Here is a 22,280-nt window from a genome sequence, read left to right on the forward strand (position 1 = left end):
GTAGGACTTCTGCGGAGAGAAAAGTTTGCTCTTAAAATGCACTGGCTCCTGGTTTGTTTTCAAGTGTGACACAAAGCAGGGACTTTAGGTTCTGAATTAGATACAGTTTGAAGTCCTTGCTCCTGGCAGACTGCTTTTCTCCTAGCAGCCCTCTGGGCAGGGCCACTGCTGCCAAGAATTTGTCTCTAGTCTTTCTCTGCCCGATGATCCATCAGAACCATGTCTGGACAGGGCCTGTCTGCTCACAAACAGCTGCTGCCAAAATGTTGGGATTCTTCAGCTGAACACCCCCCACCCCTGGGGGATTTAAAGGATGTGTATGAGGGATATGGTTTAATGGTGGACTTGGCAGTGCTGAGTTAAGGGTTGGACTCAATGAGCTTTCTCAGCTCTTCTGGGATTCTACACCTTCTCAGAAATGCTGTGCTGCYTAAGTGGCTGTTGGATTTTCAGAAGTCACAGAGTCCTGGAGGTGAGGGGAGACAGTTCAGAATTTTAGGGCCAACACAACTACATGGATGTTTTACACTTTCTGATTGCAGAGGAGCCTCTCTACCTGTAGGAACAGCTGCAATACAGATAAAGAACTCTTACAGACCAAGAAATTGCTCTCATAAGGGTTTTTGGTTTTATTTTAGGTTTTTATTCGTAATCAAATTTTGTCTTGAAAAATACATGAAATCTGAGACAAACATTTGGAGGGTAGGACACAAAAAGACAGTCACAATATGTACAATTCTTACAGTCAAATCTCTCTATGCACTGGGACTCCAGCTGTTCTGAGCTGCTCTGTGTCCAGGGTGGCCAAGTACCAGCTGAGTTTCACTGCAGCCACAGCACAAGCTGTGTGTGCGATTTTGTTTTTCTCCCCCACCATGGACAAAGTGCTTTTTAGATGAGAAACTCAAAGGTAACTGCCTCCCTCACCTCAGTTTTAAGCTACATAATTTAATTCTGTCCCTTCCTTGCAAGAACAAATGTCTTTCCATTGGAAAAAAAAAAAAAAAAAGGTGCAACTGTTCCAACTCCAAATGACCCCGTGAGTCACTGTCCCAGGGCTCAGCAGGACGGGGGTGCTGCCGTCACCGCTGATCTCCAGCCCGGGGGAGTAGTTCTGTTCTCTGGACAGCTTTTGGGTTGTGAAATAGGGTAGTTGTGGTTCTGGCCCCAAAGAAAACTTCTGCACTTTCTCGACATTGTTTGTGTGCAGGATCCTTTCGACCCAAATTTTACCCAGGACACCTATGTGGCCTGAGTTRAACATTTCCAGAAATAAACCCATCTAGTTTGCGTAAGTATCAGTTACAATGATTCTGATGAATTTTAAAGTATTTTTCCCCTCCAAAGGTACTGTTTTTAAAGAACATTGTCACAGTAACAATTTCTCRTTGCAATTTGAGCTTAAGACTCCAGCTTTGCCATGTTTCATGGCAAAAAGAGTGCTGAGTTCAGCCTTCTAAATTTTCTGACTTATTTAGTAGTGGATTTTGTAGTAATACATCACTTCCTTCCTCTGTGGATATTTGATGAATTTCTACCCTCTTTCTCTGTCACCCTTTCTTATCACCCTTCTGCTGATGAAATACTACATTTCTTGTGGAAAAAAAGGGTTCTTACTGCTAGACCATGACGCTTAAGAGTAAAAACAGAAGCTGAAGTTCCACAGGATCAAGTTTCACAAGGTTTCCATMCTTACATTTCACAAAATGGGAGTGTGTTCCTACTTCCAGTTTTTGTCTGACACAGAGGGTAGCTACCCCTGCTCCTCCTTTCAGCTGTCTTGAAGGACAGCAGATGAGATGCAAAAGATCTCATGAGGATCAATTAAAATGCGATCCTGGCGTTTGGGGAATCTTTCATCCTGTCATTAAAGCAAACCCACACAATCCAAAATAAAATATTTATCCTGGCAGCACTAAAACTCCAAGGAACAAAGGAAAAAGCAGAATTGCCCCTTCAGAGTTCTGCTGCCCTGGGTTTTGTGGAGCGCCAGAATGTGGGGTGTAAACACCTGATGCTTGGTCTGCTCTCAGCTCTCGGTGCTTCTTTCCTGTGGCTCTGGAACAGGTGTCACACCGACCCCACAGACCTGCTCTGCCCAGAAACGTCCTCTGGCGCGGAGAATTTCCCAAAGTCAAGGCTGGCTTCCCCAGTTACAAGTGCCAAAYGCCCAGGGGGACCAGGAGGAGGAAAGGGAGGGGAAGCAGAGCCAGACATGGCACAAYTGTGGGGCTTCCGGAGCAAGTCTGACTCTGCCCTGAAAAATTGAAAAAGAGAAAGTCAGCATGAAAGTGGTGCCTTGCCAAAAAAGCTCATTTGAAGTTTGCATGACACATGTTGAAGTTTTGAAGCTCATTTGAAGTTTTACATGACAGAAGGTTGTTTTTAAAACAATGGATTTTTCATTTTCAAAATTTCCCTTTAGTGTCTGTACACGATCTGGACAAAACAGTCTCAAGGTACTGGGACAAATAATTTTTTCTTTGTCATAGAAAAGGTGCAGAAACTCAGCAACAATGAATGCAACYTTTCTGGATGACTGAGAATCCTTGTTTAAAATCCTGATAGAAAAGAAACAGCCAGCCAGCTGGGAGCTGTCCCTSCCCACAGCAGGGGTTTGGAATGGGATGATCTTTGAGATGYCTTCCAAGTCAGGCCATTCTAGGATTTTAGGATGAAAACACATTTTCATTCTTCTCACTCAGGGCCTGAGGCAGATGTTTTGGTTAAGAATCCATAAATAATGGCAATAAATACTAAAAAATCTAGGCCACAGATATTTTAGGTGGTAGCAGCACTGTGCAACTCTTGGTACAAAMCCCACAGTGTGGACACAGGACACAAATTACCCTTGACACAGGTGGTACCTTCAACCTCTGCTGGATTTAATACACAAATAAAAAGAGATTTTCAACCCCTGACTTAAACAGAAGAGATTTTTTTTTTCCTATAAGTGTTCAGGTCCAAGCTTTTCTCTGAGAAGATCAGGCTGTATATTGGTTTTTACATCACCAGCCTAAGGGCTGTCCCCATTGCTATGGGATCAGCTGTCAGAATCCCACTGTAGTTAATTTATCCCTAGTCAGGGTGCTTCCCCTGTTCCTAGAAGGAGTTGGTGATATTAATGTCCAGAGAGCAAATAAACATCAGGTAGTCGTYGGTAATTCTTTGAAATAAATGTAGGGTTGTCACAACAAGGTTCCTGGCCTTTTGTGTCCTCTTCCAGGCCCAGCCTCTTTCATTATTTTTCCCAGAAAAAGTGTTAAACCAGTTTTATTGACCTAGGAGGAGTCTTTCAAGACACTCAGAGTGAAAGTCAAATTTGGCATTTTAAAGCAATTACAAAAAGCAAACAATCCAGCARACAAACAGAAATGTAGCCATAGTGAAACAGAGCAAAACTGTTTCTGTTTTGCATTAAAGTAGTATTTGTTGATCTGGTTGACTGTGAAATGTGAGAACTGTTTGCATACAATGTCTTTGTTCTCAGCAGGTCATTTTTTAATCTTCCCAAGTCCCTGCTGAAATAACAACTAACATAAAACAGATTCTTCTTTTCTTAAGAAATTGCTGAAAATTATATAAACAAAATAAATTAAAAGTGAGCTGTGGYTGACATTTTCTTTAAAAGAAGTTGACAGCAGGAAATATATTTTTTCTTCTTGCAAAAAATTACATTAAAGAAGTTAGGCTTTTGTTCTTTCCTCATCTCCAAGTTCCTCAGAATCCAGCAGTACAARAACCATCAGGTGTCAAAGGTGTGTGATTCAGTTTGCACTTGCATAGCAAAGTGAAACACTTCCCCTTTGTCCCAATAATTTATATTTTTTTTCCTCAATGCAAGTGCCTTTTCATTGTAAGAAACAGTTTATATTGAGGGATAGTTGTCATGAAGGTGTTGGCAGAGTCAAACTTACACACAACTATCTCATTTAAATACAACCCACTTACATTTGGTTTTGAGAATCTCCTTCTGCTTCTGCATTAACAAGTTTGACCTTTGATAATTTCTGATTTCTTGTGGAAGGCAACAGCCAGAGATATTCTARCTCCTGTTCTGTTTGCTTTTATAAAGTAATGTGAGAGACCATAATACCACCTTGAACTTAACTTCATGTTTTTTGAAGACCTTTAAGCCAACTAGACTACCTGTTTTAGATCTAAAAATATATATTTCCTGTATTTTTTTCAAGCTGTTTTTTGCTCATGAGGCATGAGAACAGATTTTTTTTTTTGTTCTGTGTGATCATGAGACAAAACACTGGAACATTTCTCTTTCTTAGTTTCTGTTTGAGTTTATTGCAGCCTGATCTGTCTGTAATATCATAGTATAGCTGAATTTACCATGTTAACTGTAATATGATAATTGTTATGTAAAGGATCATATTTTCCAGCTCCAGGGAGTAAAATACAAATTGCAGCTGTTGATTTTATATGACAAAGTGTTACAGGTTTGATGCCAATTTAAGACTCTGTAGCACTAATAAGAATCATCTGGCTTGCAAGGAGGATTTTTAGGGAAGAACTTACTGACAATGGTATCTAGAAGCTGGACATCCCTTCTGCACTGAATTCACTGCAGAAGTGTTTAGAAATCATCTCAATGTAGTTACTTCTCTGTAACGAATAAACCTAGATAATAACATCTGTACTATATCGCAAAACTGCTTTTGGATGAAATCTATCTTAATTTCCCAGAAGAACTTATGTGGAGTCACTAATCATGTATTTTTAAAAAAATATTTATTAGCAAAAGGACCCTCAAATTTCTCAGTCTGGTAGTTTAACTCTACARCTACCTGAGAGGAGATTGTAGTGAGATGGGGRTTGGTCTCTTCTGCCGTGTCTCAATTGAAGGGATGAGAGGAAATGTCCTTAAATTATGTGAGGAGAGATTCAGATTAGATATTAGAAAAAGAATKRACTGAAAGAGTGGTTAWARGCATTGGAATAAGCTGCCCAGGGAGGTGGTGGAGCCACTCTCTCTGAGGCTTCTGGATGTGGARCCTGKGGACATGGTTTAGGGGTGATYATGGTYRTGCCAGGCTGATGSTGGGACTRGATGATSCTGAAGGCATCTTCCAGCCTTGWTGATCCTGTGATTTATTMATTCCTAGGTAATTTTAAAAGTCCTTAACTCCCAGAACYGAGTGGCTCCTGTGTTACTTGTTTTTTTACTGTTTTCTATGAAGCCCATGCTGGTGAGTAGCTTTGTGGACATTGTGGACTCCTGGCACTCCTCTCTTCAGTCCAGCTCTGTCTCAGTGGTGGAGATATTTCTCCCAGTCTGGGAYAGCTGTATTTTTGTATTTTGCCAAGGTTAGTAAGAAAGAACAAGCCCCCTAAGTTTGTTGACTTTTTCTATTCAGCATATTTGCCYAATCTCACAAATACAAAATAAAGCACAGGATATTCACTCAGACACTCAGCAAATTAAGGAATATTGCCTTACCAGAAGGGGAAGGTGGCTCCTCAGTCCTAGTTTGCTCTGGAAAAAAAACCCCCACAATAATTAAAGTTAATTGTTTGAGCCTAAAACTTTTTCTGTTTTTCTGATAATTGATCTAAGTGTAAACGCTCTTTTTTTTTTTTTTTTTTGAGGAAGAGTACACTTGTCAAAGCAACCAAAGGTTTAAGTATTATCATGGAGTTAAATCAAAGACATCTTACAGTTCCCAAAAAATAGATTAAGGAAATATTCTGATTCTGCATTTTCAATTTTTTTTTTCCATTTTGAAACTTGCAAAACATTTCACTTTGAAATTTTCTGACCAAATGTATTTCACTTTACATTTTAAAAAAATTTTTCTTTTGGGAATTATGTGCATTAAAATAAAGATATTGCCAAGGTTTATATTCCTTGAAAACAATTTCTTCTATTTTAAGCAGGATTAAATCTATGTGATTGAGTATAATGAGTTTCCAGCTGATTTATTCAGGCAAGACATGTTATAAGGGTATGATTTTAGGTTTTCTTTTTCAGTTTTTCAGCTGGTCAAACTCAATTCCTCATCCTTCTAGTGGCTTGTAGATAATTCAAACGTTATCTCAGTTGTTTGACATTATTCAAACATGTATTATGGTCTCACCCATTTTCCTAAGGAGAAAAAAATAATAATTCTTGATCTTCAAACAGATCCACAYCTTCCAGCTGCCAGGGAAAAGGAAAGCAGCAACTGGCTGTCATTCCTCTGAAGGGGTCTGTGACCTGGACTTTGGATCCAAGTGCCAAAGCTCAAACTTCAGCTTCACAGACCCACATGCAAACAGTGAAATGAACTCTCCTGTTCCAGTAGGGAAAAATGGATCAAGGGCAGTGCAAACCCATAAATAACCAAACACTTAAATTTGGGGATGGTAAYCAKTAATGTCTCCTGAAAAGGAGAGGGRAAAGGCAGTGCCTTGCCTTCAGGACTGCTGAAGTTCTGAGGCTTAACAAAAAAGGATTTTTCTTTTCTTTCTCACATATTCTTCCAACAAAAGAAAGGAACAGAAARAAACTGAGAGAAGAATTGCCTTAAAATTTGAAGTCATCCCAGACAACGGCCAAAGATGGCCTATCAACAAGAAATGGTGCCCTCCCTTTGAACAAAACAGAAATCTTACTTGATACATTGAGTTTAATTTTAGATTTCTTGGTGTGATGATCCTCAACCTGYTTGTAGATGCAGATATATTCAGCATTGTCCTCTRACTGGACATTGGAGATCTTTAAGGAAAGATTGCCATRCTTCATCTGGTCCAGGAAAAGACTGGTTCTGCCATGGAACTGTTTGTCCTGGGCCTTCAGCGAGTCCTGCCCCTTCTGAAAGAAGTGCACTATCTTCATGCCAATCTGCCAGTAGAGCATGGACTTGGAAAGGCTCAGCTCTCCAGGAGGGGTGGTGCTGCAAGGCAGAACCACAGATTCTCCAACAAACGCGTGGCACGTGGTGTCCAGCTGACCTGGAATGAAAACCAGACACCTTCATCAGTGYRCAGCACAGAGAGGGRCACCAGATTTCCTACGATTTGTCTWMCCCAYATCAYTATTGCCACTCCCCTTCCTTCCAGCCAGCAGGGCCATGTGTTCTCAGAGCCCAGCCAGCTGTGCAGCAGGACAGGTGTTGATGCGTGCAAGTTGCCTTCACTTTGGCACTGTGGCTTTTGCTTGAACTTGTTTCCACTTGTTTCTTCTTAGCTGGTGATTTTAATTCCAGGTCTTGGGGATYTCAGTCTTTGGGATTAGGTGTCTGATTTGACTTTAATTAACAGGTCAGTTCACAAGAGGAAAAGGGGATGCAGGGCACTGGAGGTGGGCAGACATGATTAAACAAGTTCTGGTTTTGTAGGAAGTCTGGCTGAAAAAAGGAGAAATGTTAAAACAGGGCTAGACCAGGAGAAAACTCCTGGATGAGTTTGGTCACTCACAACTCCCATTACTGGGCTACCAGATCATGATTCCTAACTGGTAGGTAATGTGCTGGAGGCTCCCATCTCCCTTCTCCTGCAGAGGGTCTGACAGAGCAGGGCATTTTTTCTGCAGGTTTGGTTTGGTGCACTCTCACTGACCCCATGGCTCTCATTCTCTGTGGTGCTACACTCCAGCAGCCCAGAGTTTGTCATTCTCACTTCAGATAAATGATTTTTCCAAGACCTTTGGGAGACTTGGTGGGTACCTGATACATTGAGTTTAATTTTACATTTCTTTGTGTGATGATCCTCAATCTGTTTGTAGATGCAGATATATACAGCATCGTCCTCTAACTGGACATTGGAGATCTTTAAGGAAAGATCTGCCATGCTTCACCTGGTCCTTAAAACTTGCATTGGGGAGGCTTGGTGGGTATCCTAGACATCAGGCAGAGGTGTTCCCAAACTCCCCAACTTTCCCAACCAATTCCAGCACATTCCAAGATGAAGACACCCTGCAAGTGAACAGGGGCACAGGCAGGGCAGGCAGTGGGGCTGCACCCCACTTACATGCACTGTTMATTTAATAACTCTGAYGCCAATTATTTCTATAAATCCTTCYGAGTGAGCTGAAAACACARATTTGCAAAAATGGGTGGGTCTGCCACTACCATGTGGGAAATTCCTACCAGATTGTAATGCTACATTTTCCAGGGGAAGACKGGGTTGTGGAAGAAGGTTTTTATGTATTTATAAAGCATAGGCAACTAGGTATTTCCAGCACAGAATGTGGGCTTAAATTAGCACTCTGATCAAATCTGTTTCATAAAATAGGTTTGTAAATGAAAATACAGATTAATTAATTTGGAAGGAAAAGTTATTCCCAGCACAGAGCAGAACAGAAGCAGCGTGAATCTGTGACTGCACCAAAAAGCTGAAATTCACTGTGAAACAACTCAATCTGCTTCCATGGCCTAAGTTCTGTGAAGTGTGAGGGGCAAGTAACTAGATTCAATATTGGAATAAATATTCTTGGTTGCAGTGGGGTCATTCCTGTGTTTTTKGTTTGCATCAGCTCTCTGCATATGACAGGTTAAAGACCAGAGAGAGTCCCAGTTTCCCCTTGAAGCCACTGACTGAGCCAGGGCTCAGCTTGTCACATGCTCAGGCCTCTGTTTCCATCTCAATCAGCCTCTTTKGTGCCACACTGTGTTTGTCCAGACATGAAAGCAGAAGGAAAAGCGTAATATGGAGAGCTAAATCTCAGAGCCAAGTAAACGTCTTTGGTTATAACTCTGTCACCACACATCTGCTTCCCTTTGGCTTTCAGAGTTTTCAGCTGAAGATCCCTGTCCRATTTGCCCAACAATGTCAATGTTTAGCTGAAAAAACCCCACACATCCGAAGTGTTTTTTCTGGTCCGCGGTGGAAGGAAAATCCCCTTGTTGTGTGGAGAGCGCAGCCATTTGGTTGCTACACTTTGGCCACAACAAAATACTCATCACAGGGTAATTAGAGCTGGGAACAGGCTGCCCAGGGAGGAATTTGGTCAGAAAAACAGTCAGTGAGGATCATCCTAAAGAGCTGAAGAAGAAGGGAGAAGGTGAGCCCTGTCTCCTGACTGTGGACACCTGGGAATTTTATGCTGCTTTTGGAAGGGCACTTGTTTGCTCTTCTCTTCCTGAAGCTCAATCTGAGCTGAGCCACATCCGTTCCCTTCCCTCCAGGACATGGTGAACAAACCTTGGAACACTCCTAAAGACTCTGAACACACACAAGGCTCAGCCCACCCTGCCCTCACTGCTCCCAGCTGGTAAAAACAGACCAGAAGGAGGTGAAAAAGGAGGAACTGCTGAAGCTGGCTGGGACTAGAGCARGTGACTAAAATCTGCTGTAATTAATGAGTGATTTAATGAGCCCAGCTGGACAAGGTCAGATGGGCAGAACAGACCCCTGGGGGCAAGTGAAGTGTCTTTACAGAAGCCAGTTTTGAGAAGAAGAATAAAGTCCTGCTGGAGCCTGGTGCTGCTGGTGAGCTTTGCATGGAGGCTGTTGATGGAGCAGGAGATGAGGAAGCAGAGAAAAGTGAAGCAGCCTGGTGGTGGCAGCTGCTGCTCTGCTRTGTAAATCAGAATTCCCAGTGCTCATCTCACCTGCCAAGCAAGCTTTGCAAGTGGAAGGGGCTCTTCTCTACCTTAGAGAAGATGMATGTTGGCACACAGCTTTCACTTGCAGTTATGAGGCTTGAATGGAAAGTGGGATGAGTTTATTTTGTGGATTTTTTTTTTTTTGTAGAATTATGTGTTTTAAATGCTGCTGGAATATTTAAGCCTGTTAAAATGAAGTTGAATGTGGCAATTTAACTAATCTGTAAGATTCCTATAGTGAGAAAAGATTCCTGTTTCAGGAACTAAAGTGTATTGCAGGGAAGCTCCTAAAGATTGGGCTTTTTTGTTCCCCTCTTGTTATCCAGGTGAAATGTAACCTCATTAACCACCACAGCATCTGGCAAATATGAGGCACTTCTGGGCAAGCAGAGGAATCCTGACCACACACAGAGGTCTYAAAAGTGCTGACTTCAAACTTCAATAAGGAAATGGCACCTTGAATAAAGCTCCCTCAACAGCACGTTCTAGCCTAGCCTTTTCATAGGGAATATTGTATCTAATTAATATAATTTCAGAAACTCAACTCTGCTGCAACTAAACAGATGCAGGATGGTTGGGGGTTGTAAAGGATGAGATTCCATCTTAATAATATGAAAATGGTTGAGTACTTTTAAGGATGTGGCAGGATAAACTTCATGGGTGAAGGCTGATGGCTCTGAAACACCTTAACTCTGAAAACCACTTCCTTTGGTTACAGGGGTTTACCTGAAGGTCACAACCTGTGCTTGAAAACCTTGGACTGGGATGAAATAAATGCAAAGCGATGCATTAATTTGTTTTGCTTTGCTCCAAGATTCCATTTGCAGCTTGTGTGTTGGCAGGTAAATGCTCCTGCAGATTCCTAGGTGTGTTTCAGGGGATATTTACCTCTGGGCAGAGATGCAAGCAGYGAGCAGGCAATCATCCAGAGTGCAGTCTCCCTAATGAGGAGGAGAGAGAAGAGAAAAAGGTCAAATGCTTTGTTAGAATGCTAGGGCAGAGATCAAAGACCTTTCCTCTGGTGTAATTTGTGCCATCTTTTCCAGCTCCCTCATCTCTGCAGGTAATTTGGATGGGTTAGAAACCCTGGCTTGTTTTGCCATCGAGTCTTGGGGTGGGTTTTATCTCCTGCCTGTGGAACTGAGGTTTCTAGGTGGCCATAATGGGATGAGGCTTCATTTTCCACCACTAGACCTGTGCTTCCCTCTTGCCTTCTCATATGGACAAAGTTGATTGCATCTATGTAGTCATAACTTTATCTTGAGATTATTTTCTGTTGGYAATTAAATGAAATCCCCTTTGCTTCCAAACTTCAGCTGCTTCACAGCCCAAGGAAAAGCAGAGCTTACCATTTCATTTTTGTGCCTCCCAGCCCTTGGAAATCTGTCCCTGTTGGGAGCTTCACCAAACACTTCAGCTGCTCCTTGTGTCTCTGCAAAAGAGTGAAAGACTCTCAATTTTTGTTTTTATAAGTGTTTCTTATAAGAGAATAGGCTRTTTACTGGGTACCTCATTTGCTGGTTTTTTTCATTTTGTGTATTTAAAGCATTGTGTGTACTTATATAATTTCTGTGTATCTATCATTTACACTCTGTGTATGTAGATTCTCTGCATGTTTGCATTCTGGATACACTCTTGCAATACCAAAAATGTTTTTGCTCGTGTAGGACGGATGTGAGTCACAAGCCCTGCACTGACTAGCCCTCAGCTCAGCCCRCTGAAGGGATTCTTGTTCTGCAGCCAGTTGAGATCAAACAAAGTGGAGAAACCTGATGGGTGTTGTATTTACCAGGAGTTGTGGGCACCATCCTACAAACTGCCAAATACCCCCAAAACTGCACATCTACTAACAAAATAATAATCCTGAAAGGAAAACGATGCCTAAAAGATCTCATTTGAGGAGGATTTTGAATTAGGTGCTTGAAAAGGAAATAAATCCAGAATGAAACGGGGATGGAGGTGTGTGGGGGGATCTGGGGTTTGGGCTTGCTTTTGCCATCCTCATAGGATCTCACAGCTTAAGGATATTAATCACCACTTAATATCTGAGTGATTATTCCTCCCTGTGTCTGCAGAGATAACGCTGATGGTGGAGGCAGCGGTTTAGCCAAGGTTCTCTTCCCACTGAGGTAGCTCCATGTGAGGAAGGTGCTGGAGCTTTTCTTATTGCTCCTGGTGCAATGCGATTCCTGGGGTGAGCAGGACCTGGGTTTCTGTGTTACTCCCTCTCTCCTCGTGGCCAAGCCCGGATTGTGCTTTGTTTAGCAGCCCTTTCCTGGTCCTCAGTGCAAGCCATCTGCCGATGTTGGCTTCTTTGTCATGAAAACCAGTGTGTCCTGCAGTTTGTGATGGACTCCTGTGGCTGCCTCCCTCCCCACTGGAGGAGGTTGTTGTTTCATGCCAGGGAAGCTTCATTTACAGAATYTCATCCCATATTTGTGTCCTTCCTGCCTGTCTCCTGTCAATGAAACTGAGGTGYWGATGGCCASTCTTATCACAGAATCATTYAGGTTGGRAAAGGCCCTGAGATAAAGTCTGACCTTTGTCTGACCACCACTTTGTCAGCCAGACCAGAGTKCCATGTCCAGTTGTTCCTTGAACACTCCAGGGGTGGTGACTCCACCTCCTGTGCAGCCACTCTAACTCTCAACAACCCTTTCTGTGARGAAATTCYTCCTGGTGTGCAGCCTGAGCCTCCCCTGGGGCAGATTGAGGCCGTGTACTCGTCCTTTTCCTGATTTTCTGGCAGCAGAGCAGAGTTTATCTGCCCTCAGCTTTGTGCAGACATTTACTCCACACAACCTGCAAAAATACTGGGAGCAAACTCGTTCTGCTGGACAGGGTCCCACCTCAACCTCTCCTGCTGGACAGGGCCTCACACTGACCACTTCTCCTGGACAAGGCCTCACACTGACCACTTCTGCTGGACAAGGCCTCACACTGACCACTTCTCCTGGACAAGGCTCCTCACTGACCACTTCTGATGGACCAGGGCCCCATACCAACCTCTCCTTTTGGGCAGCAGCAAAGTCTCTGGCCATGCTGAAGGTGTCTGGCCCAGCAGCCATTGGTRCTGTGTCTGTGTCCACTCTTGGTAGGTAAAGGTGTTCCTCATGATAATCTCCTTATTCAGAAATAGCAACAAGTTTTGGTGGTTGTGGCCACCTAGCAGACCTTTTCAAAGGTGCAGTAGCAGCAGACAGAGCAACCCACAAGTCAGAGCTCCTGAAAGTCGTGTCATCCTTCTGGAGAGTCAGTAATTTTCGAATAGTTTTGATTCTGACTCCAGAAAAACACGAGGGTGGTTGTTCCAGCACAGCCRGTTTGTTTGTGTCCCTGTCTCTGGCTGGCTTACACCCACAGAGTCCCTGTGGGATTTCTGGTTCTCACAAATTCCTCTTTGGAAGTTTTGGATTGGGGAGTGACTGAGAGCAGAGTTGAAATGCCAAATTTCAAATTTTGCTTGTGAGAATGTTGAGCTCTCTTGCCCGCCATGTGCTGTTGTTACTTCCCCACTGAAGCTGAGCTTGTGCAGACAGAAAGATTAGTGCAGGTCTTTTTTAAGGAAGCAGAACCCARCCACGGGAATGCTTCAGACGGGTCTGGCTGGAGCACCTGACCCTTAATTCCGCTTAWTTCACTGCTGTTTAGGTGAAATAACTTTTCTTTCTGGTTTGAGCTGACTTAGCTTGAAGGTCCTGGTACCTTAAAGGGGAGATCTGTTCCTGTCTGTCCAGTCCAGCTGGTAGAAGACATTTTATGCAGCATGTGGATAAGCACTAAAAACAGTTTCTATTTGGTATTTAATTTTTCTTATTTTCCAGTTCTGGTTTTAATGAAATGGAAGTTTGGAAACTAGCAATTTTTTTCTTTGTAATTTTTTTCAGATTTAAAATTTGACCCATATATTGTTAATTTTAATCAGATGAAGGAATTATTTAGGACTTTTTCTTTTTTTTTCCCCCTCCCCAGAGGTTAAAATAATTAACTGAGTAAAGTTTTGCAATGAATAATCACTTCCTGAAGAATTCAAATGCAAATTAATAACTCTTTAACACACTAACCTACCTGAAATAACTAAGGCATTGGGTGTAATTAAAGTGTATGATTAAATTATAACATATATAATTAAATTGTAAAATTACGATCTGCTTGACAGTCTCTGCCATCCAACTTTCGCATCATATGTGCAAGGCCATTTATTGGGCATGCTAGCTCAGCCTGCAATAAAATTAAATTAATTAAGTAGGGACGTAACAAACTSTTCTCAGTGCCTGTTGAATAGTAGGGCTTTGTGTCACAAAGCAAATGGATTCCAATTGTCCCTTTCCAGTGCAGGAGGGATGGGGATGAGAAAGGGTCTGAATGCTACGTTTGAAGGTTTTATGCTCTAGGAACACTAAAACTCTGCCTGTGTGGTGGCCCCAGATTGTGACACTGATTTCAAAGTTGCTGTGAGCTAAGAGGGCAGGACAAACTGAAGGAACTGATTTGCTTTGTCAGCTCTTCCCCTTCATTTGCCACCATCCAGCACGGCACTGAATGGAGGGTGACACGAGGTGGAGAAGGCACCAGTAACTCTGAAAGRATCAGCCCAAATCACCCAGATGAATGAAGGCCGCTACCAAATTGGAAACTTGTCATCGTGCACCTGGCAAAGCTCGGTAGCTTAGTCACTGGCAATTTTTTCATGTTTGTCTTTCCCCTCCCTTGCATGCCTTCGGCTTTTGAGGGCAAATTTATGCAAGGTGACTGTGGTTACTGTGGGAGGGTGGGGGAGGCACCTTTCTCCATGACTTTATGAAATCCCGAGTGCGCCCTGAGCAGAAAAATGCCACCCTGCTATTCCTTCCCCACGTTTTTGTCATTTCTTTAAATGCTCTCCTCTCTTGTAACCACAGTTACAATCATTTTAGCTTTAGGTAGAAGCCATCAATTAATAGAAAGCTAATGAGTGAGTTTGCAAGTGGAAATTACAGCCTGGTTTCTTAGAGAAAGTTTTATGATGCAACAGCCTGTACCGAAACTGGGKGATTACATCTGGTTGTATCTGAAAGCAGCCTATAAACAGCATGAGGCATCATTTACAGACCTATAATTAGTGCAAGGAGAGAGATTTAAGAAATGCTGGAGAGGGATACATGCTGCTATGTAGTAAAAAATGATAGTGGCTTCSTCTTCAAGGGTTTCAGGTTTTGATATCGCCCTGATTTGAAAGCAATTTTCTGGAAATTTGTGTGCAGTGGCAGTAAGTGTTTCTGTAGCACCCTTGTGGCTCAGGGCAGTGGCAAGGAGTGCCCTCTGCTCCCTTGGGGGACTGCCTGGGGCTGCAGGCTTCAAAATGTKCTGTGGTGACAGCTGAGCCTTGGACTGGGATCCTGATCTTGGGGTGTCCTGSTGTGGGTGGCTGGCCTGGTTTTCACGTTTGTTTGTTTGTTTGAGCCAAGTTAATGCTGCTGTAATTCTGTGAATTTGCCCTTTTCTGCTGTGCAAAGGGAACTCTGGGGTTCTGTGTTCCCTGTCCCTGCTCCCTCCCTGTGCTCCAGTCACACCAGCCCAGCTGTGGAGGTGGTGGGTGGGGTGCTGCCTTTGGGCTTTCCTGTGTTTCCCCATGCTGCTGGAATTTCCCACAGCCTGTTGAAGGCTTGTTGTGGGCTCTGGGAACTGAAAGTTTATCAAGTGCCTGTTTGATCTGGAAAGCTTTTCCTTCTTAGGGATAATGAATGAATGAGTGATGATGAATGGTGCTGGTGGGAAGCTGTAGGATCCAAGAATCATTAAAGTTGGAAAAGACCTTGAGATCATCGAGTTCATCTGTCACCCCATGTTCACCCCTAAACCATGTCCTCAAGAGCCACCTYTACCTGGTTTTTGATCACTTCCAGAGATAGTGACCCCACCATTTCCCTGGGCAGCCTGTTCCAGTGGTTTACAACCCTTAATTATTTCCTGATACCTACTCTAAACCTCCTCTGGTGCAACTTGAGGCCCCTTCTYATCYTGCCACTTGTTGTCTGGGAGAAGAGGTTGACTCCCACCTGGCTCCAGCCTCCTTCAGATAATTGYAGAGAGTGATAAGGTCCCCCCTGAGCCTCCTTTTCTCCAGGCTGAGCACYCCCAGCTCCCTCAGCTGCTCCAGACCATTCCCCAGCTCTGTKGCCCTTTGTTTGYCCCAGTTTACYKCATGCAGGAACTCACCTTCCCTGGCTTTTAACAAATAGCTTTGGTAAGGAGGAATTCATTCCTGTGTGTGTGGAAATAAAACATGTGGGGAAACCAGGAATTTCAGTTTATAATGGATCAGCTTCCAGGATTCAAACATGAGCATCTTCCCRAAGGTTTGATGAAAAGTAGCAAAACTCGAGGTGTTTGGCCAAAAATGGGCTGTGTTTTGTTGCACACTTAGCAAACTGGAAGCCTCAGGAAATTAGACTCAATTCAGAACAGCCTTTCTAAACTGCTCTCAGACTGAAATGAAGTCGTTTGTGGCTTTGCAAAATGGGAAGGGTTTGGTGGCTCTGGGGACTGTTGCTAAAAGTGGCACGTTTCATTTCAAGTTTCGGGGGGAAGGAAGCACGCTCTTGGTGTGCAAGTGAACAGGATTCAGCCCTCAGCAAATGATGCTACAGGCTTGTGGGTGTTTAGTGGTTTCATGTTCAGTCTGGTCTGATTGAATTCTCAGACAGTCGAGATCCGTGGCTTCCATATTTCCAGCTGTTATTYCTGAGGAATTTTCCCTGCCCTTGGCTCAGTTCCCTTGTGTGAAGGCAAATCCAAGAACGAGAGGGATTTTGTGCACAGATTCCAGGGGGATGCTGTGTCCCTGCTGCCTGTGGGGTCAGTGTTAGGCACTTTGGCACGACATCTGCCTGCAATTTCCTGCAGTGGGCCCTCATCCCATTCTMTTAAAACATGTGTGAGATAACTTTAGTGCCAGATCCAGCATTTAGCTTCTCAAGAGAACGCTGCTGCTGTATGGCAGGGCAGTGCCTCCCATTTCTATTCTTCCTGTTGGAAAGACTCTCGGCATGGGGAGGAATTTCTTCCCTGTTAATCCCCAGCAAGTGTTCCCAGCCCCGCCTGTCCCTTTCTGGCATGTCCTGAGCCCTCCTGGGACCAAGTGCTGCAGATGTGACACTCTGTGACACCTCAGGAAGCACATGAGGTGTGTCCCCTCCTTTGCCTGGCCTCTTGCTGGTGGGTGAGACCCTATTCCATGTGACTGGTGGTGTGTGGTGGTCCCATGCCCTTTGATGAAGCATCTGGAATGAGACCAAAAAGACTTTGTTCCTTTTTGTGAAGTCTTTCTGAGAGCTCCCACATTTTTCTCAATTCCTTTTTGSTCTTCTGAGAGTTTCCACTGCTCTTTATCTGCCCATCCCATCAAAATGTTCTTTCCTCTTTTGATGGATAAATTATTCTCCTCAAGAATAAAGATCTCTTTTTTTCAAGAGATTACAGTTATGTGAAAAAGGCATAGATGTGTGAGGCTCTACCATATAGGAAACTGTAGCCTTAAAGAAGTAGCTCCCAAGTGGCAGTACAGAAAGAGACAAGGATCCATTCAGCTGAATCTATTACAATAAAAAAAWWWWTTTTTTTTTCTTATTTTGGAGGCAGTTCCTCCTTGAACATCTGCTTCTAGTACTCTCTGTATAATGGCTTATTTTACTGTTGTTTAGCCTACAGAGGTGCTGTAGGATACAATGTTAACATGGAAATAAGGATTTAATTTTTTGGTTTTTACTGAGGGCTTTTATTCCCTCTGACATCTGCTCAAACTAACCCTTAAATCGGTGGTATTATCTGGTATTACCTAACCAAGCGGCTAAGCTGCTAGGTTCAATTATTGACAAGTTTTGGAGGCATTATTAAGTTAACTGATGTCAGTAAAAATGTTTGGATTAATCCAACACTGACCAATACCGGTATTTCTGAAGTGGATGATCTGGAGAACAGCTGTAAAAATGAGACCTGGTTTTGAAGAGAGACATGATCCAGTTTGGGTTACTAGCACTGCTTTGGAGCAGGGAGCTCAGCTCCTGTGCAAGTGGATGATTACTTATTGCAGTAATCTCTAAAATGATTACCGAGTGCTTTTATTGCTTGAGATGTGTGTGAGGTTTTTACTCAACACAGACTGGGGAGAAACTTATTGGAGCAGGAGAGAAGATGGGTGAAATAAAKATACCTTGCTGCCCTTCCTCTGTCCCTCTCAGGTACCTGCATGAATTATATATTGATTAAGTGATAGGAATCCCCAAATGTAGCTCCTCATAAGCCAGATACAGGCAAGAAGGACCCAACTGGACAGAAATGCGTGGGAAGCTCTTGCACAGCATGGGTGTGGTTGGCAGGTATTTCTCCTCACTCGTTGTCTCATGGCCCAACATTGTAGTTATTACTTGCCCTAAAGGGTTTTGTGCCACCTGGATTAGAGATCCCCTRTGTGGATTAATCCTGTCTCATTGAAAAGTTGCCAGTCTTCTACTTGTGGACCAACTACACCRAAATGTCTCCACTGAGTTTAAATTTTTGCAAACGATTTGCAGCTCCATCATTCAATGGGCTGAGCTCCTTAGCTTGCATTGGAAATCTTATGATTATTTAAGCTCTTCCTCTGCTATTCAGTTCCCACAGAGGGATGAGGTACATGAACAGCTGGATGTGTACAAGGATGGTTCACATTTTCAGGAAAAGCAGGGTAAAGAGGTTATTGCTGCCTGAAATGGTGGAAAGGGCAGAGCAGGGCGAGTGGCTGCCACAGAGGTGACACAGGATGCTCCCTCCTGTTAAGGAGTGATGAGCATCACAGGAGCAGCAGCTGCCTCTTGCTTCCCAGCTCCAGCCACACTCCAGCCCTCTGGCTCAGCCAGGCTCTCTGATTTTAGTGGGAATATGTTTTGCTGGCATTTCCAGCTGGAAATGCTGAAAGCAGGCGTGTTGTCTGACCTCAGCTCYCTGCCCAACACCTGTAATGTCTCAACAGCCTCAATGTCTTCCACTGCTTAYAGATGCTAAGTGTCTAAAAGCTCATAAATGTGATTCTTTTATTCTTTGTGCTTCATCCTGACCATCCAGTGTCTTGACAGAGTGCAGCTGAAGCACCATAAAGCTCAGGGAGGATATAACTTGGCAATAATTGTGTTACTGAACACTAAGTAAGAATCCAAGGCTAGGATGGATGGGGCTCTGAGCAACCTGGGACAGTGAAAGGTGTCTCTGYCKATGGYAGATGTTGGAATGAGATAATTTTTAAAGTCCATTTAAACCCAGACCACCCTGKGAGTTAACTGAGCTGTTTAGATTGCAAAGCTCCAAAATAACCCATTTTACAAGCATGGTTTTTTCCCTGTCCAGACAGCAGTTACCTTTCACACCAAACCAGAATTACAAAACCCCCCTGGTAAATGTTACCAGCCCTGAGAAGGAGAGAGGAAAACCCCCTCCCTTGGAAGTTTTGAATTCAGGTAGCGGATACAGCCTAATCACAAGGGAGAGGGACAAGGGGAAATTCTGGGGGAATTTCCTAGGAAGCAGAAGGAAAACTATTTCATCTCAAGAGACTGCTTGGAGCTGACAGAATAGTCAATAAAATGCATTTCTTTTGTATGRTGCCTTATCTAGGAGGAAGTGTGACACACTAAAGCCAGAGAATTTCTATTCTCCAAAATTACTTTCCAGCCCAATACTGGGGTGAGAGYAGGGAAAATCCTGACTTGCAGATGTTTATTTTTGCCAGACAGGCCCCAGGACTACCAGTTCCTTTTCTGTATTGTGATTCCTCTCTCCTCTTAGCTATTTTTAATTTGCATAATGTCCCAAAGAGAGGTTTTCCCTACAAGATGCTGTTGTTAGTGATACATGACAATTCCACCMAGGCTCAATAGTTTATTTTTTTCCTCTATCAGACCTGTTAGGACAATGTATCTCATCCCTGGCTTGTAATGCCAGAATCAGCTGGATTTATGTTTCCTACCAGGTGAGAAGAGGAAGAAAGTTGAGTCAATCAGAAAATGTTYTTGTTCTATAGAAGAGATTTAAGTATTCATTAATGAATTAATGAGATCCACAGRGGAATTAGACTAATTAGCAGTCTTTTGAAGCTGTTGCAATTGGACATTGAAACACTGGGAATGGTGGGTCTGCAAATGGAAGCTCAGGGTGTCAGGGTGAGAGGAGAGAAAGAAACTGAGATTAACCTGTTGTAGCTTGTCTTGGCTCTTGCCTGGAGAATGATGTTCACTGGGGATTGAACAGACAGAATCCCACACCAGGCACCTCGCAAAGGGTTTGTACACCTGGAACATAAACCCTGAGAGCAGCTCCTCTGAGAGGAGAAACCACCTGAGTCACATCCTGGGTTTTTCTACTCAGCTACAAAATGAAGCTGTTTGAGCATGTTTATAAGTAACTGTTCATCATAAAGTTTTTATAGATCTGGAACAAATCCTGGGGCCAATCAAAGGCATTAATTAGCTTTCTGATGTCAGAGCTACTGAATAAATAGGAGCTGGTCTCTGCCTGAGCTGCTCTGTCGAGGAGCATTGCTCTTCTAAAGCAAAAGTGAAGGTGTCTGGCTCTTATTTGTGGTTTGTTTCTCTTAATTCTTGTAAACAGACCTGCAACTGCAGCTTGTGAGAACTTTTTGTGGAGGGAGGAACTGTTCCTAGAGTAACTTTTCCCAAGTAATCCATAGCATGCACCCAGTACCACTGGTGTCTCAATGAAGTACCTCTGATATTCCTGAAGGTTCTGTGGCACCTTTTTCTTATTCAAGGAAAAAAAAAAAAACAGATGAGTAAATAATTAAGGAATGGAAAATCTATTTCCTTCTCCAGGAGCCCAACTTGGCTTTTTGCCAGTGATGTCCGTTGTAAAGCACTAAGCACTCATGGAATACTTTGAACAAGCAAAAAGATGAGTGGTTCAAGGACTCTTGAAYCAGTGACAAAAATGAGTTGCCAAATATTGCAGACTCAAACCTGACCCCCTCCTCCCAATGGAATTGCTTTCCCAACCCTTGCTTTTTGAAACTATTTATGAAGCTGAAGCCTACAGAGTTTTTTAAACCTTGATGCTCTGGTGCTGGAGCAGAAAGCTTCCAGTTGTATGGCTGTGTTACAACCAAGGTAATATTAATGTCCAATTAATCTCTGTCTGTCAGAGATGGACACAATCAGGATCCTAATCATGGGCCCCTAAATGCCTGCAAGCACCTCATGCTTCTTTTGCTAATTTGTATATAATTGTTCCAAGTGGAGAACAGTCATACAGAGATGTTTTGCCCAGGTGCTGAAGGACTGTACACTTTTGGCTTCATAGCTGAGGTGGATGCATTTTTTTTTGYCTGAAGAAAAGGTCTGTAACAGTCCATTTGTGTAGGAGAAGGAAGAGTGGGGATCTTAAGCTCTTCCTGCAGGCCCCATACTCTGGAATGTTTCTCAGTGTTCCTAAAGCTTTCAGATCTCTTTAATGCTTGGTTCAGATCCCTTTAATGCTCATTTTCTATCTGGAGCACCCATCTCTCAGGTGTTGTGTAAGCATGATCAGATCTTGTCTCACTCTTATCCAACCAGCAGAAGAGCAATTTTTGTTATTAGTGCAATAGCACAAATATCATTTTTTTTTTTATCCCTGACTGTAATCACAGACACATAGGGAGGTGTTGGCCGCTTTTCAAAGTAAACATCTTGGGGCTTGGAAGCAAAGCAAGAAACTCCTCAATTCTTTTGAACCTCTGAAAGACCACTTGAGTTTGCTTCCTGCTTGTGGGTTTCCGTTCAGAATCATGGCATAAGAAAGAGGTTATATCTTCCCCCCTGCCCTTTTCTGACATCAGTGCCCCGTTCTTCCTATGGCTTGTGTGTATAAATTAATTTTCATGTTGCCTGCTCTCTCCTTTATGTCTGTGTGGGGACCTACTGAAAGTTGTTTCATTATTGTTATCTGTGCGTGGTGGAAATGGGTGTGTGTTATTTTTGCTTTTTGTGTGGTGGTTCCATGCCTTGCCTTTCCTGCTGGAAACTGTAGGACTTCAGCAGGATTTATTTTTTTTTTTAATGATCTTTTAAATAAAAGCTGTACTTTGTTGAGGTGTTGCTCTTCTAGAATTGGAAGACGACCAGCAGGTCTGGTTTTAAAAAATCAAAACACAGCTCCTCCCATTCCTTCTCTCTCTTTTCCCCCAGTGGATGTAGAAGGTCTCTTTTCACAGAAAAAACAGAGGAACAGTAAGATAAAACACACAATTTCTTATGCTGTCACATTTCTTACTGCAGTTTCTTTCTGTGAATTCCCTTTCCTATTGCAAATCAGTTCTGACAGCCTTGCAAGCCCTGATCTGGGATAACCAGGACAGAAAGAATAGAAAATCCAGCTAAAACAGCATTTCAGATGGTTTTACAAAGGATGACTTTATAACTGAGACACCAGCAGCTGAGATGGAAATGTTTTGCATYGGATGTTTTATTCTCTTGTAGGCTGGTTGTGTCAAGGGAAGGAAAAGTGTTGTTCCACCCATAACTGCTGGAAGAAAAGTGCACAAAAGTGCATGGAAAGGGCAAATGAATTCTGGCATGGGTTCTCTGATTTCTCCTGATGTTAATGCTTTTGCCCTCTAACGTAAATTCCCTGGACTCAAGAGCTGACTTCACTGGACTCTCTTGATTTTGTCTTTTCTTTTGCTTTGAGAAAAGAATCTCTTGAGTTTGGGTTTTTTTTTGGTTTTTTTTTTTTTTT

At 43.0% G+C, this 22,280-nt stretch overlaps 1 protein-coding gene across 1 annotated transcript in view; it reads right to left on the reverse strand.

The window, feature by feature from the left end:
* Window positions 1-613: 613 nt before the first annotated feature.
* Window positions 614-22,280, reverse strand: part of LOC130581026 (V-set domain-containing T-cell activation inhibitor 1-like) — a 31,807-nt gene continuing 10,140 nt past the window's right edge. Inside the window, exons 4-8 of the mRNA XM_057378902.1 lie at window positions 10,889-10,971; window positions 10,428-10,480; window positions 6,607-6,945; window positions 5,453-5,488; window positions 614-2,257 (exon numbers count right to left, since the gene is read on the reverse strand). Of these exons, the coding sequence (XP_057234885.1) occupies window positions 2,154-2,257; window positions 5,453-5,488; window positions 6,607-6,945; window positions 10,428-10,480; window positions 10,889-10,896 (540 nt within the window). The 5' untranslated portion in view covers window positions 10,897-10,971 and the 3' untranslated portion in view covers window positions 614-2,153. The remainder of the gene's footprint in view (window positions 2,258-5,452; window positions 5,489-6,606; window positions 6,946-10,427; window positions 10,481-10,888; window positions 10,972-22,280) is intronic.

The sequence above is a fragment of the Malurus melanocephalus genome, unplaced genomic scaffold, assembly GCF_030028575.1.
Source record: "Malurus melanocephalus ecotype Western Australia unplaced genomic scaffold, MMel_1.1 scaffold_379, whole genome shotgun sequence".
NCBI classification, from domain to species: domain Eukaryota; kingdom Metazoa; phylum Chordata; class Aves; order Passeriformes; family Maluridae; genus Malurus; species Malurus melanocephalus.